At 39.4% G+C, this 15,339-nt stretch overlaps 1 protein-coding gene across 1 annotated transcript in view; it reads right to left on the bottom strand.

Annotated features, from left to right (window-relative positions):
• Positions 1-1,160: 1,160 nt before the first annotated feature.
• Positions 1,161-15,339, bottom strand: part of pcsk2 (proprotein convertase subtilisin/kexin type 2) — a 29,277-nt gene continuing 15,098 nt past the window's right edge. The window contains exons 6-12 of the mRNA XM_085477539.1: positions 14,453-14,529; positions 13,423-13,511; positions 12,685-12,860; positions 9,410-9,625; positions 7,739-7,839; positions 6,177-6,404; positions 1,161-2,232 (exon numbers count right to left, since the gene is read on the bottom strand). Of these exons, the coding sequence (XP_085333665.1) occupies positions 1,743-2,232; positions 6,177-6,404; positions 7,739-7,839; positions 9,410-9,625; positions 12,685-12,860; positions 13,423-13,511; positions 14,453-14,529 (1,377 nt within the window). The 3' untranslated portion in view covers positions 1,161-1,742. The remainder of the gene's footprint in view (positions 2,233-6,176; positions 6,405-7,738; positions 7,840-9,409; positions 9,626-12,684; positions 12,861-13,422; positions 13,512-14,452; positions 14,530-15,339) is intronic.

Genomic DNA, 15,339 nt, shown 5'->3' on the forward strand with positions numbered 1-15,339 from the left:
TTGTTGTGTTTGCCTTCACATAACCAACATGTAGCAAGCACCTTATACGTTCTATTAATATATGATAAAAGTCTTTTTTACTGGACATTGTAGGTGCCTTTGAACATTTACAAATGGCTTAGAAGGTCTTACTGCAAAGGCTGCAGAAAAAAGAATAATAGGATTTTTTTTAATGTGACCTTACCTTGTTCATAATGTAAGACAATTGTAGGAGACAAATATGATACAGAGTATGTAAAACACTTCAGAGAAGATTTCTAAGACGTATTTGAACAGATTAGTCTGAAATCTCACTTTATAAAAATGTATATATTACTTGGATTACTGCTATTAATTGTGTTAACTTATTTGAGTAAGATTGAATAATGGCTGAGATAATTAAGTCTCCATGCTAGTAATGGTCTTTTTCCACATTCTCTCCTCATACATGAACACTGATTTAAATTTCTGCCCAACAGAGGAAGTGGAAGTAAGCTGTAAAAGCAATTTACTGACATTAGATTTTAAGAGCAACAGTTGCTTACTTACATACCGAACTGCACACTGAAATTAGCACAGGCATTAGCATTCATTTTGGATTATGAGGCAGCCTGATGAATGCATATCTGATATTCACATTGCTTTTAGTTCGGGTTGCATCTGGGTAGCTAGTTCAGACAATTGCTAACTTTCTGCTCTTTGCTGCTGCTCGTTTTTCATCCTGAAAGAGTTTGTTTTGTAGGAAAGTAAGTGTTTTAGCTCTCTTTAGACGATCCTTATTTACATCCTAAAACATATGTCCAGAAAACACTTTATTTACTGAGTGAAGCCTCTTTGTTTTAAATATTTACAGTCAATAGGCTGTAAATAATTTATATGACAGTGATTTATTGGTGCTACATTTTGCTTCTATAAATAAAGGAAGTGTCTATAGTACCTAGGCAAGGAGCCTTTTAGGGGGGTTATTCTGTTTATTGAACAGCACAATACAGAATGAAAGAAGCCTGGGAAAGATTAGACGATTTCACTTGTTGATGTGTTTTACAGTAGGGTGACTGCTATCCCACGGTGATCCTGCCTGTGCTCCAGTTTTAGTGGAGCACAGGCAGGATCATGTAACCGAGAATGGCTGGTTTTCTACATGCATTCACTGTATTTCAAATCACTCAAGTGCTTTAATAAACAGCTGAATAGATTTATTATAGTCCATCAAAGATTATGAAATATGAACTGATGACTACAGGCTGCAAAATGAATTACACATTCTTTCCATGTTTATATAAACAGTGCATGTCACAAAAATATAAACAGAAAGAAATAGCACTGCTCTGTTTGCAAGATATTAAACTTTAAGTAGAATGGCACAGAAAATCATTTACAGTCACAAACTGTACAACATTTGGCAGAAGAGAGGTGTAGGGCAGTTAAAGCAAGAGCATGAAAGAGTGGCTTGTGTTTGCTTTATGTACAGTTCTGTAGAGTGTAAAAACCCAAGTGATATAGTTTGTTTTCTCTCTATAGAATAGATTATTGAAGGTTACACTTTTATCATGACTCGATTACAAGAAACATTCATCGAAGGGGCTAATTTTAACATCTGATAACAAAAATCAGAGACAGGAGAGGAACGGAGGTAGACCAAAGGGAGGATAACAAGGGACTTAGGAGAACTTAAGAGATGCAGTGAAATTTTAGAGAAGGACAGAGCGAGACTGCAGAAGGAAGATAGGTGATAGGTGAGCTGGCAACATGCAGATGGGATTCTAGTTGTTTTTACTGAGCAAACTCTTCAGACTTCTCTCTACAGCCTCATCCAGCTCCTCCTCCAGCTCCTCCTTTTTGGACATGGCCAGTTTGGACTGATAATCACGTACTATCTGGTCTATATAAGGGGCACTTTGTGTTCCGTGCAGCATGAGAGTCCACTCCTTCAGGACCCCTCGCTGTGGCTCGTCACCCTGAAAGCCCACCTCAAGGACCCAGGTCCCACGGGGGTCCTCTCCCCAGGTATGCGTGGTCATGAAGGGCCACTTGTCAAAGCCCACCTTGGAGTCATCATCACGGGGCCTTCGGCTCAACAGTATGGATTTTGTGCCCATTGGTGAGGTCATGTTGATGTTGAGGTCACCACGGCGGCTGGCATTGACAGTGACTACAGTCTGAACATGCTCCAGGTAGCGGACAAAGTTGTCCTTTCCCTGACAGGCTTCAGTGGTTATGGCCAGCACCAGCTTGTTACCAGACTGGATTTTACTGGGGAAGAAGAATCAGATTGGAGAAATGAAAACTACATGTTAGAGAAACATAGCAAAGTAACATAACAGCTATGAAAGAGAATGATGAAACAAGACCATGTAGTATGTGTAGTAAGTATTATATGGCCCTGGACAATGGCACTGGGAATCCCTGAATGTAATCGTGAGAGAACAGGTGAAAGAACCGCTACCTTTTACCTGCTCTTATTTTAATGTTCCAGTAAATACAGCACCTGACCTATTTTTTCAATAGAACCAGCCAACCCTGGCAAAAAAAGGAAGCGCCTTTTTTTCTTGTTCCCTCATTGCACAAAAGCATTCATGACTGTCATGTCTGATTAATTTACTCTGTACTTTTTTTGTTGCAGTGAGAATAATATGCTCTTTGGTCAACACTAAAAGACCACATACATGATATTCTAGAAGTAACCAGTTTGAAATGAGTCTAAAGCTTGTTTTCCAAAATTTAGAGCACAGATGTCATAATTTCTTCTTACTCAGTAATTTCACAGGTGTTCCCTATTTGCTAAATTGACTGGTAGTTGCATAGCACCTTTTTACTACAAGTCTCACACAGTGCTTTTATTCTAATAGACGTCTATTATTGCATATGATCAAAATTTCTACTGATTTCTAAGCTCATCATGAGATTTGCTGTTTGCTATGATAGCTGGTTTCTCAAGTGTTGTCGCTTTTTGGTTGGTAAGACATACTTTTATAATTCCCTGGGTGATGGGAAGAAAGAGTGGGAACACAGCAGGGTAGGGGTGGTGGCCAAAGGCTGTGAAGAGGCTTAATAACATTATTAGAGGCTAAGGCCACATCACAGCAGTGGGAAATGGGCCTGGTTTAGGGGGTGAAGAGAGGGAAGCAGAGAAGAAACACAGAAACTGAGAGAGAGAGACGCATGGAACAGCATTCAGTTTGAAAAATGATTAATAGGGCGCTATGCAGAGCACAGCGAGGTGAGTGCAGTGGTGAGCTGATTAAGTAAATTGCTATTCCCAGAAAAACAGAACAGCTCGTAGCGCAGTACTGCACAACAAGTTACACCCTGTGATAAGAAATTTGACATAGCCAAATATAAGAGCTTTGTTTTTTCTCCATCAACATTAGAAGTGTTATATGTAAAAAGCCCATACTGTAAAGAAGAAACACTTCTTTAAAAACATGTAGTTAATGTCTGGATGTACTACAACAGCTTTTCTTGGCATCTTCATTTTTAAAAGCATTATTCTTGGGGAGTTAACTCGTGATTTATTTTTTTATTACAGCGTGTGCATATGAACCTAAAAAGGGGATCTTGTATGCAGCAGCTGCATTGTGCCTATCAGTTAACATGCAAGAATAATTACAGCAGTCGGCCGTGGAGCAGGGACAGAGATGCCTCTGAAGGGCAGGACCAGTGGAGATTAAAAACAAACCTGCCACACAGCGTGGCACTGTGTGCCAGCTCCACTGATAATGAGAAGTTCTCCTCCAGCAAAGTAAGCTGCAGCGAGCCCGAGCAGCTATCAGATCAGTGCTGAGAGTGTGTTTGCTAGAATGGCGATGTTAGTGTTTACTGCTTTTCTCCGCTGATACAATATCATCAGAGGTGGGCTTGTTGTAATTATAGCTCTACCACAATAGAGGCAGCAAAAACCCTGCAGTGCTGCTTTGGAAACAGTGAACTGATGAAAAATATGGCACAGCCAGTATAGCTTTCAATACGCCACTCAAAAGAAGAGAGAGGTTTCTTTTGGAGCTTCTTACCTATGAACATCACCCGCTACTCATTTTTCCCTGAGATATGAAAACCTTTTTCATCTCTGTGTAAAAAATAGGTTATTTTTTGTTTGGGGGTTTTGTTTTGTTTTTTGCACTAGAAGCTTAAATATCCAGATAATAATGGCAGTGTAAAGTCACCAGCACTCTGTATAAGAGAGCAGGTTCTTTCCACCATTTGCATGTGGTCTCTCCAGGGATGCAATAAAAGCTGTACCATGCTCTTTTTTTTTATCTGTCACTGAACTCAGGGGAGGGACACACAGACACACACAAGCACACAAAGGAACATTTTCACACCATGTTGTCGTGACTGAATCGTCTGTGAAGCTCTGATTAGAGACCGAAATAAGGTACTGTGGGTGTTGATGGTGGAAGAAAATACAAAGACGGACTGCATTCACTCAGCTTTTTATCTTCACCCACACACTGACACTTTCACAATACATGTTAAAGCATTACTTTAGGTCACACACATCTACACAAATGTACACCTCCGCCAGGATTGATGGCATTTCCAGGGAACTCCAAGCCTACTTGTGTTGCTCTAATTAGAGCAAATAAGAGGGATGGAGGAAACCACCAGGCATCGCACACTTAAGCTCAAAGCCTTACGATATGACAGATGAATGGATACCAGAACCCTTGTGACTGGTGCAGTGGTGGGGACAGGGGAATCAGAGGAAGGAATTAAGACAGAGATGGAGATTGGAAGCACAGTGAAGTGAAAGCAAGGCTGTAGATGGACAAAATACAGGGAAAGGTAATGTACTAATGTAGTGAGGATAAGACGAGAGGGAGGACGCATTAACTACAGCTGCATCTGTGAAATATGAGGGCAGAGACTGAAGCTGCCAGAGCTCGAACTGATGTAGTTAACATTATTTCATGTGAGAAATGCATCATGCTTAGAATGATATAGTCATTTTAAAGGAATCCCATCCAAAAAACTATATTGCCTCCTTCCCGCCAACTCCTGATGTAGCCACAACTTGATTACGCACTCAGACATATGACTCATAAAGGTTACTTGTAACAGGCATGCAGTTTTAAGCATGTTACATATTCCCTTCTGTGCTTTAGTAATTCTGTTGCTAAAGATGCTCCCCAGACATTTTGTAGACATAGATTTCTTGTGAGTGCACACTGGGAAACAACAATAGTAATGGTAACATTAGCAAATTAAAGGAAAACCAACAAAATTTTAAAGGTCTCGTGGAATCTCCTGGAGACAAGGACCAAAGCAGTTGTTTTAATGGTGGTGGAGTAGAACGTTACCTTAGACATCAGGTTAAAATCTCGCTTAGGTTGTGATATAGTTCACTGTGTACTTCATATTATTGCCATACTCAAACATTCAGTGACTGCTTGTATCCTATGGTTTGGAGTATTGACATCCTGGAAGAGACCACTCCCAGCAGAACAGAGGTGTTCCATCATAGGATAAATATAATTATCATCCATAGCAACTTTGTATTGATTTGTAGGAAAGCTTCGCACATATGACACATCTGGACCCAAACCATGCCAGCAGTTCCCCTACCCCTCACCCTCACGGCTTTAGAGAACCACCATATCACCTTTCTCCGTAGGCGATTGCAGGCTTTTCCTTTATTTTGTCCCCTATCTGTAGTTGTATTGACACAAAATCCTTCTGGTAAGTGCAGACTTCATGATGTGCACTCAGTCACTTCCCTTTAACAGATAAATTAGTCATCTGGTAAACTGAGCACATACGTTATTCTTCGCGATGAAGGTCAAACATCCCAGGGAAGTAAAATTAGCAAAACTGTCACTATCAATCAAAACAAAATGCTCAAATCTATATGACCACTTTAGATGTTTAATTTAAGATGAAATTTAGAAATGTAATTCCTCCTCTACCAGGGTATTCAATGTTGATCTTTTAGAGGTTCAAGACCAGCAGAGACTGATGACCCAATCCAAACATTACAGCATCATGAAGTAGACACTCCCTTTGCAATGTTTTATTGAATTGGGCCATACTGGGATTACCCAGTAATTATTTGAGTGTGTCTTTTGCACTCAGCAGGGTTTCACTTTTAAACTTTTGGGTAAAAAAGCAGTTTGAGATCGTGGACTATACAGCGTACATATGTAATATGCAGCATTTGGGGCACAAGAAAATGCAGAATAAGTAGAAATGTGACTCACTGGACTTCCTGAATGGATCCAGCTACACAATGAAAACGCTCAGGCACAGTTTTCCATTCCTTTGCCATTTTCACCATGCCACCAGCATCCAGCACGCCATAGCCGAAAAGGTGATTGAACTCGAGTCCCACGCCATTCCTTCGCCACTGGTGAACTTCGTCATGGAGCTGGTTTCTCTTAGAAGTTAGGACTGACAGGTGCTGCATGTCTCTCCATGTCAGGTTAGGGCTGTGGATTGACAGTCATGAGTGCACATATGACAAAGGCAAGGGGGGGAAAAAAAGAGTGACAGAGAAGAGACAGCATTGTAGGTTAGCTGTGGTAGGGCTAACTAGAAAAACACGGAAAGCTTAGTTACAAGTAGTAAAAGCAAAAGAAAACAAATGTTACATTTGTAAACATTTCTGATTCGTGGGTTTGCTAAAATTAATTCAATTATCTAAAACATCATAGAGTCTATGCTTGGAGGCAGAAGGTTGCTTTTGTCTGTGTCTCCCTCCATTATATTGGCTGTGTGTAGTGACAGCTTTGTTCTGGCTGACTCACTGACTCCTGCTGCTGCACGATTCAAGTGTGTTTGGGCAGTAAAAAGGCTCGTGGGTTATTTGCTGCCGGACAGGGTGAGCATCCGCTCCTCCCAACAGCAACATCATTATTGTGTGTGCAAAGCAAACACCATTTCTTTACTCAACTTCACTATCTGGTGTTAGTTAAAGGCAAGAGAATCTTGTCACCCTTTAACGTGAGAAATGAAGCATCTGAGAAAAGGAAACGTCTCCCCTCGAGGATTATAGAAGCTGTAATTCTCCAGGTTTCATAATAATGTGTGGGTGGGTTTGCTTAAGTGTAAATGTTTTCAATTACTTTCTGATCCACAAGGATCCTTTTCTTTAGAACTAATGAAACTCATAAAGTGAATTCTATCTTGTAATGGAGTGTAAATGGCATGATTGACAGATTTAGTATGACACATCAAGAATGGAATCCATAGATTGCAAAGATTAGCCTCCAGACAGAAATATTTTCAGCAAGCTAAGATAATAAGTGTTGTTTTATTTGTTTGGTTTTTTTTTGGTATCATCTGACATATATGGGAAAGTACTGAGACCTCTTCAAAGAAAATGAACTGAATTTCTTTTAGCCTTGCACTAAGGTATAAAGAGCATTGATCCAGGGTTATTTGTGCCGTTGGTACAAACATACATTGAGTCTGTGCTCTGTGGGCGTTAGAGTGAGTGCAGTTTTTCCTTTTCACAGTTGTGATAAATAAGCAACTCTGTGAAAAGTGGAGAGATTATTTGTGCTCTCAAGGAGTTTAGATGCACACAGACAGAGGACGTTAAAGCCATTACTTCAGAAATACACAAAAGCTCGAGGTTGTACTTAAAAACAAACTGAAGATTGTCCAGATCTAATGGTTAAAATTATACCTTGTGATTATCACTTTCTCCAGCAGAGTGAAGTTGAATAAGGAAACCTAATTATGTTTTTATACAGACAGTCTGTCTAAATCAATAATCGCAATTATTATAGCACTTTGAAAGGACCAGTAGAGTACATACTTAGCCTCAAGAGCCAGAGCAAAGACACCAGCTGCCTCTGGCGCTGCTGCTGAGGTTCCCGAGTGACGCAGTGTGCAGTTCCCGTACAGATCTGTAGTAGCCTAAAATAATCACAAAAAGGCAACTTTATACGTAGAATCAATCAACATTTTTTATTGTTTAAATTTGTTTTTAGAAGGCACTCTTCAAGTACAAGTGAAAAAATTATATATATCAAAGTAATTTTAATCTTTATTTTGTGTAGTTGATTTTGCCATTGTTGCAAATATGCAAAAAGATGTAACGTTATAATCAAAATTTCATTATAGTAAGTCAGTAATATGTTATAACAATTGTTGTATTAAATCAGATAACTCAATATGCATAAAGAAAATCCAATATTTCTTCATATACGGTACAGAATTTCTTTAAAGGACTTTGTGAAATACAAATAAATGTTGTGGACACGGGGAACAAGGACAAAAAAATTGTATGAAATAACAGTGATTTTGTCTGAAATAGACACAGTTGTGCATGTGCTTAGCAAGACGTCTGAAAGCCACAACTCCAGACCTGTTACTGAGCCATTACGAAATTTAAAAAGCAAACGTCAAGCCAAAAATGGGAAAAATTACAACGGCTGGTCTCCTCGGTTCCCACTTACAGAGTGACACGTGATGCAAGCCATGGGCAAACATGCTGTTGTCCTATTTGGAACCATATTGCTCGCATCAAATTAAAAACAAGCACAAAGTTTTAAAAGAATATATACATTCATGCATTCAATTTTTTGCACTTGACATGTTGTATTTATACTATTTTCAATGAAATCCTTTATTTAACGTGTTTTCATTGTCTTTGCATATATTATAATTATGTTAGTGAGAGTGCACAAGATACAAAACAACCTTTTTATTATGTTTCTGCACAAATATGAAAAGACATAGAGAGATGTGCATGACCAGGGTGCTTTGGCTGAATAGCTGTGCACACACATTGAGAAAATGTTTATGTCTCTGGATAAACAGTGATTTCAATTTTAATTTGTGCTTAATTAGAAATGATAACAGACTGACATTAATTAGAGGGGAAACCCTTGGGAAGATCCATGACTTTGTCAACAGCCAAAGGTGATTTGCATAATCGCTTATGCTGCCTTTGCATGCTTCATTCACAAGCATGTTATATAGGATGTTGATCAATTTATGTGCATACGAAGACAGAAGAGCAATTATTATTATATATTATTATCCTGGGATTATCCTAAAACAACCCAAGATGTCATGTATTTGTTCTTCACGTAAATGTGCAGATAGGCTTGAGCCAGCTGTACTTACACACACTCACACAAACACACAGACATCCATTATGCAATTAAATGCTGGGCTGTACGTCACAATGAGGAGCAATTCTTCCATCAGAAACTGACAGCTTCATAAGTTACATTCATAGTATCTTCTGACTGCAGGGCGAATTGAAAAGCTATTTACAGTTCCATCTATGAATCAGAAGAGCCATCGTTTAAAGGCATTTAACATCACAAACAAGCCTTGAGTCATCTTTGAATGGAAAAAGATCAGGGACCCTGAACTATCAAAACATTTGATAGACATTACGGCAAACATTTGAGGTTGTTTCTTCTTTCAGAACTGTGTTGCACACTGAGATCAAATAAAACACAAGCACACTCACCACTCCAGCCTCTGGGTTCCTCTTCCGTCCATTACTGAATGTAGATGCCAGGGTGGATGAGCAGCTCTCGTCATACAGAGCAGTGCGCCCATCGTTGATGGCAGAGTTGATGGAGATTGTCCACATACTTGAGGCATAACCATCGCAGTTACAGTCATCATAGCTACCACCATCTCCTGAGGCCCAGACATAGATGCTGCCTTTCCCTCCGCGCCCCTAAAACAACATTATCATCATGATCCCAGTGAAATGAAAGTGTGTCACAGTTCTTGTCTTTTTCGCTGGAATTCATTTGGGTGAAATGAAAATTGGAAATCTGAGAGTTTATGATGCATATCAATGCGCTTAGAACTTTAAATGATTGAATAACAGGACTCCTGTGTATATTTCTCAATTACTCACTGACAACAGGCCAGTCAGACCTCCCTTGTCACAGGTGGTGGTTTCCTATTTGGAATCATTTCTTTTAGTCACTTCGGGCATGCTCTTTAGAAGAAACTGCTTAATCACCCACTGCCCACTGAAAGCTGGCAAAACTCTGCTGTCTTTTGGCAGGTGTTTTTTTTTTAATTTGTTTAATTATTTGTCTTCTTTATTATTTCGTGAAGTAGAAAGAAGGATCTGGGGAAAACTGGCAGGGAGTCAATGAACAATCTTACATTATTAAAGGATCGACACAGAGGATAGCATTTAAGCAAAACACATAAACTCCACTGGCCCACGCTGTCCAGCCCACTGGTATTAAAATAAATTGATTTCTAGAGCTAAATAAATTTTATTGTGATATTCTGTGCCTGTAAGCATGCAAAGCAGGCAGATCTCATCAGAAGGTCGTAATATTAAAAAAGACACAATGCTATTGATGAAAAACTTTGTGATTGCACAAATGATAGCAACAAGAAAAAAGAAAGCACTCAAAAGAATTCAGTGAAATTTCTATTGTGTACCAGAACTGGCAACTCACACAGGCACACAAGCCTGTTTTGTCCTGTCTCTTATTTTTCCATTACAGCATGTAAATTGGCATTGCTACAGTCGAGGAAGGTAAAATGACAGCATTTTTTTTGTCTTTTTTTCTACACCTCATTCTGCAAATTTAAACACAGTAAAATGACATCTTTGTTACCGATAGAGTGCCTTGAAACATGAAACAACTGACTGTGGCTCCACGCAGAGAGCATCCTCCTCACCAAATGCTGCACCTGTTCTACAAAAGGCCGACCATTTCCCCACAGAACAAAGGATCAAGTGGAGGAGGAGTGCCATGTCCTACCTTTCATGATGCTTATTTATCTCTTTTTATTTGAAATGCAAAAAGAGGTTTGAGTGTTGTTGAGCACACCTATGTGCTTTAGGCCTTCTGCAATCTGTCTCCTGCACTATCCAAACAAAGTGCTTTAATTTGGAACAGCACCCAGTGTATTTAATTCCATTAAAGCCATGCTGCCTTATTCAGCTGTTAATATGAAATAATGTGCTTCTTAATTTTAAATGTTTCCCTTTGTGCACAATGCACATCATGTTCGGCCTACACAATAGCTTACATAAGTGATCATTAGAATCTAAGTGGCAGATCGCAGAGTGGCTGCTTGATTAGTTGTGTTTACATGATCAGACATTACAGTGAGCTTTGCTCCCGCTCACCTACCCTGCCTACGACAGGGTCATTTCAGACCAACCCACACCTGGCTACATGATGATTAATCAGGCAAGCAACTGGCAGTGGCACTACTAGCATGACAGCTGTGTGAGTGTTTGTGTGTGTGTTTGGTCCAGACACTGCTGATGTTGTCTGGCCCTAAATTGAAAAATTATTTATTTTCAAGGTCAGAGTAATGGTTAGTAGTAGATGTTAGGTTAGAGTAAGTCTCTAGGAAGTGAATATGGAGTGTGTTCATGCATGCTCAGTCATCCAGTAAGGAAATCCCAGAAAGGTGATTATGTTTAACTGGAGAAAGGCATCCTGGACAGGGAGGAATGCTGGTTTGAGTCAAGGAGGGAAGACCATCCCTTTAGGGGGCCGAAGGGTTCATCTTTCACCATCTTCCAATGCTTTGATTGCAGCCATTCCCCAACTTTGTGTGAATGGTACTCATGGCCACTGATCAATGGTCGTTGACAGTTTGTATATTAATAATCAGGAAACTGACCACACGGCCCATTGTTAGTCAGTGGTCTTAGTTTCAGTCACTATGCAAATGTGCTGTTCATAAGGGTTGGAGAAATCTGCAGTCAGCTGAGACTGAAGAAGTCACTTGGATGAGTGAAAAAATCTACACTGATCTACACTGGCTGTAGTTCAGCATCAGTGTACTGTAGAGCGCATGGTACCCTGAAGGTATCACCTTTTCATCTTTGCGTTAGTATAGTAGTTACTTGTGCCTCACCATCCGCAAAGAGTAATTTGGCTCATGAGCATCACTCAAGCAAAACATGACAAAGAGTGTGAGGCCTCTATGAGTCTGCATTGTAATCTACATGCTTTAAGCTTTGCTAAAATGCTCATAAGTACAATGCTGTCATATTAAAGTTGAGCGATAGATTGTCCACAGTTGCACTTGTTTAACTACATTTGCCTACATTTGATAACTGGCACAAAACACAAAGTATATTTGAGAGTAATTGGAATTGTTACGTACATGCAAATGCTTTGACTTTGACTAAAACTAGATTAAAAACTAAACGCTAAACATTTTAATTAATGGAAATAAAATAAATATTAAACTTAAAAACAGAAATAAGTGCACTCACAAATCTGAGATAAAACAAAAACAAATCATACAGCATTTTGTTGAACAAGGTGTGTATTGAGTCTTTAGACTACCTACATGATAGTGAGTCAATTAAAGGTAATTAAATATATTTGTATTCTAATGTCTCTTATGAACATGTAAAACATAAGCACCTGACAAATCACCTCATTCTAGAAGAATAGTAATAAAAAAGAAAATGTAATAAAACTAAACACAATAAAAAGAATATGAAATCATACTCTAGAAACTAATTGAAACATTAAATTAAAAACAAAATGAAAAGAAAATCTTATGGTAACCACAACCCATTTACAGTTTTGAACAGGTGACTTTACTCAATTTCTCAAAACCCTACAGCTGGTGTAATAAAAGACCCTGTGTACTTGTTAGTGCCACTTCAAGGGTGAGTAAAACCTTCACAGGGGGCGGCACTAAAAAAATGAAGATTTCATTCAAGAGATTTAAAGATAAATTTCCATCACAGGTTAAAGCTCACAGCACAAGGTGAAGGTGCGCCTTTACCTTGTTCACGCCGTCTGCCATAGCCTGCAATGTGAGCTCTCTGGGTCCATCCACTGTCTTGCCATCATCAGTTGGTCCCCAGCTAGCACTGTAGATGTCAATAATCTGGGGCATGTGACTGATGGATGATGCCTCAATGATGTCAGTCATAAATGGCTGGTCCAGCATTCTGATACCTGAAAGAGTAAAAGTCTGACTCCAGTTTTGTGGTACAAACAGATGCCGTCAAGTTGATACCAAAAAGTAAGTATAAGTTACTAATTTACTTGCTAATTAAAGAAAGCATAGGTTTTGCATATCCATAGTGTGCAAAAAGTATGATGCATTCATGCATGTAAACCCTAAACAATGTTTAAAGCAAATCTTTATGTTAGCTTTGTAGCAGAACATAAATCAAGCTGTCAGTACTGATTTTCTTATTTCTAATTTGTTACTCAAAAAGCGAAAAAATCAAAATCAAAATCAAAATGAAACAAAAACTGGACTCTTGTCCTGTTTTTCAGTTGAATCTAAATCTTCCTACTTCTGTGAGTAGAGAAATACCATTTTAACATGTTTCAGCAATGTAACTCTACTCTTCCATAATGCCCTACAGTATATTTTATAGGTGAAGCATTTAGTATCTCCCTTGCTGAATCACCCTCCCAGCTTTCACCACATCACCAGCATCGTGTTTAACATTGCTGTCCCCTCATTGTTATTCCTCTGTTGAAACTGCAAGCTTATTATAACACACACCTGCCACCTTGGAGTTATAGGCGACTCCCACACCACAGATGTTGTTGTTGGCTGCCGCAGAAACCTCTCCAGCACATCTTGTGCCGTGACTTGTGACAGCGGAAAGCAAAGAAAGCGCTTAAAATGATTTGCATTCATTTACATACATTTGAAAATGATATATTGTGGTTTAGGTCTGAGCTAAGCATTCACACATTCATTGTACCCCTTGTCATTGTTGCCTTTGTGTGTGTCTAGAATGAGGATATTGATAACAGCATGGGTAGATTTAGCCATAAATCTATTATAATTAACAGAATGGATCTGCCTGAGGAAAAGCAACATTTCCATCCATTTTCAGAGCATTTATATGAGTCTGAGTACGACTGCACATATCAGCGTTTTGTGTTCGTCATGTGATGCGTGTCTATGTCTCCATCCCGTTACTCCCCACAGGGACACTGCAGTCAATCCTTCTTTCCCAGCATGCTTTGCTACAGACAGGCAGCTATTTATAACAACCAGCCGATTAACCAGCAAGTATTGCCCGGCAGTCAGCAACTGCTTCAGTACCAGACCCAAATACCCGCTTCTCTATGTAACAGACACTTGCACATATGTAGATATAGCTGAGCAGATGGAGGTACAGAAGGAGAGATAGAGAAAGAATATAGTTCTCTTTGCTCCTTTGCTCCATATGTGTTGTAGTGGTAGTGGATCCCCTGGTGTGATTGGGAGGCAGATAAGACGTTATCAGACAGAAGGTCACCACCATGAACACTTGTCCCTGAGAGGAGACTAGACTTGTGGTTGTCCGCCTTTATCCACCTTATCTCCTCCAAGTGAGAAGCTAAAAATAGCCATTGTGTTTTCTATTCTCTTGTGTTGGACAACAGCTCTGTTTATACCACACCATTATGTCTTAATGGAACTATGTGGAGAGAAAATCAATAGAAGAGAGCTGCCAGACTCTAGGGAGAGCACACACGTGCACACAAAAACACACTGAGTATGTGTATATAGAAATAGGCAATGTCTGGGCGAGCTTTACCTGTTAAACCAGTCATCTGTGTAGCGCGGAAATGGGAACGGGTCATTGCTGCTGAAGTCATAGCTGGCATCGGCATTCTGAAAGGACCGAATGGATGCATTTACGAAAACAACATAGAGACAGAAAAACAGCAGGAGAGACGACAGGGCAGAGCATTTCACAGTCAAGTGCTGACCTTATCACAGTCTGTTCTGTCATCCTTATGCACCGGTCAGGGGTGATTTTGAATTCTAAGCTTGCTAGTGCGGAAGCTAATCAGGTAAATCTAGCCACCCAACCTGCAGCTCAGGGAAGATTTAGGCATTTTTAGAAATGTTTTCATTCACTTTTTTTTGCCAAAACTACAGCATGAAGCAGCAGTGAAGGCAGGCTACATCTAGTCTGATATTGTTTTTGTTAAAAAACAAAACAAAACAAAAAAAACAATTTCTTTGCACATTCCTTTATATGTTGCATGGAAAATAGAAAATAGGTGAAGTAGTCTTTTGGAGCATTTGCAATCATACATGAAAACAGAATATATAAGACAATAGTCATTATTTGGTCTGACCACCTTTATTTACACAGCTTGAACTCTCTTAGGTTTTCTGGGAATTCTTTAAAGTTGTCTTCAGAAATAACTCTCTGAGTTTCTTGAAGGGCATTCAAAGCTTTTCTTTTTGTGTTGGTTGAGTTTTCCTCCATTGCGTGTCAAGATGATCACACTGCTACAATGCTGAGGTCCAGGCTCTGGGGAGGCCAGTCCATGAATGATAGTGTCCATTATGTGTTTTTCATGCTTTTATATTTGACCTCATTGCCATGCTGAACAATGCAGTCATTGCCAATTAGAGTATTTCCAGACATGCTACAGCATGGTGTGTTGGACCAAAATACTTTTCCGTGAT

The sequence above is a fragment of the Copadichromis virginalis genome, linkage group LG13 (assembly GCF_057382275.1).
Source record: "Copadichromis virginalis isolate Kocher_CV1m ecotype Utaka linkage group LG13, C_Virginalis_male_GT1.1, whole genome shotgun sequence".
NCBI classification, from domain to species: domain Eukaryota; kingdom Metazoa; phylum Chordata; class Actinopteri; order Cichliformes; family Cichlidae; genus Copadichromis; species Copadichromis virginalis.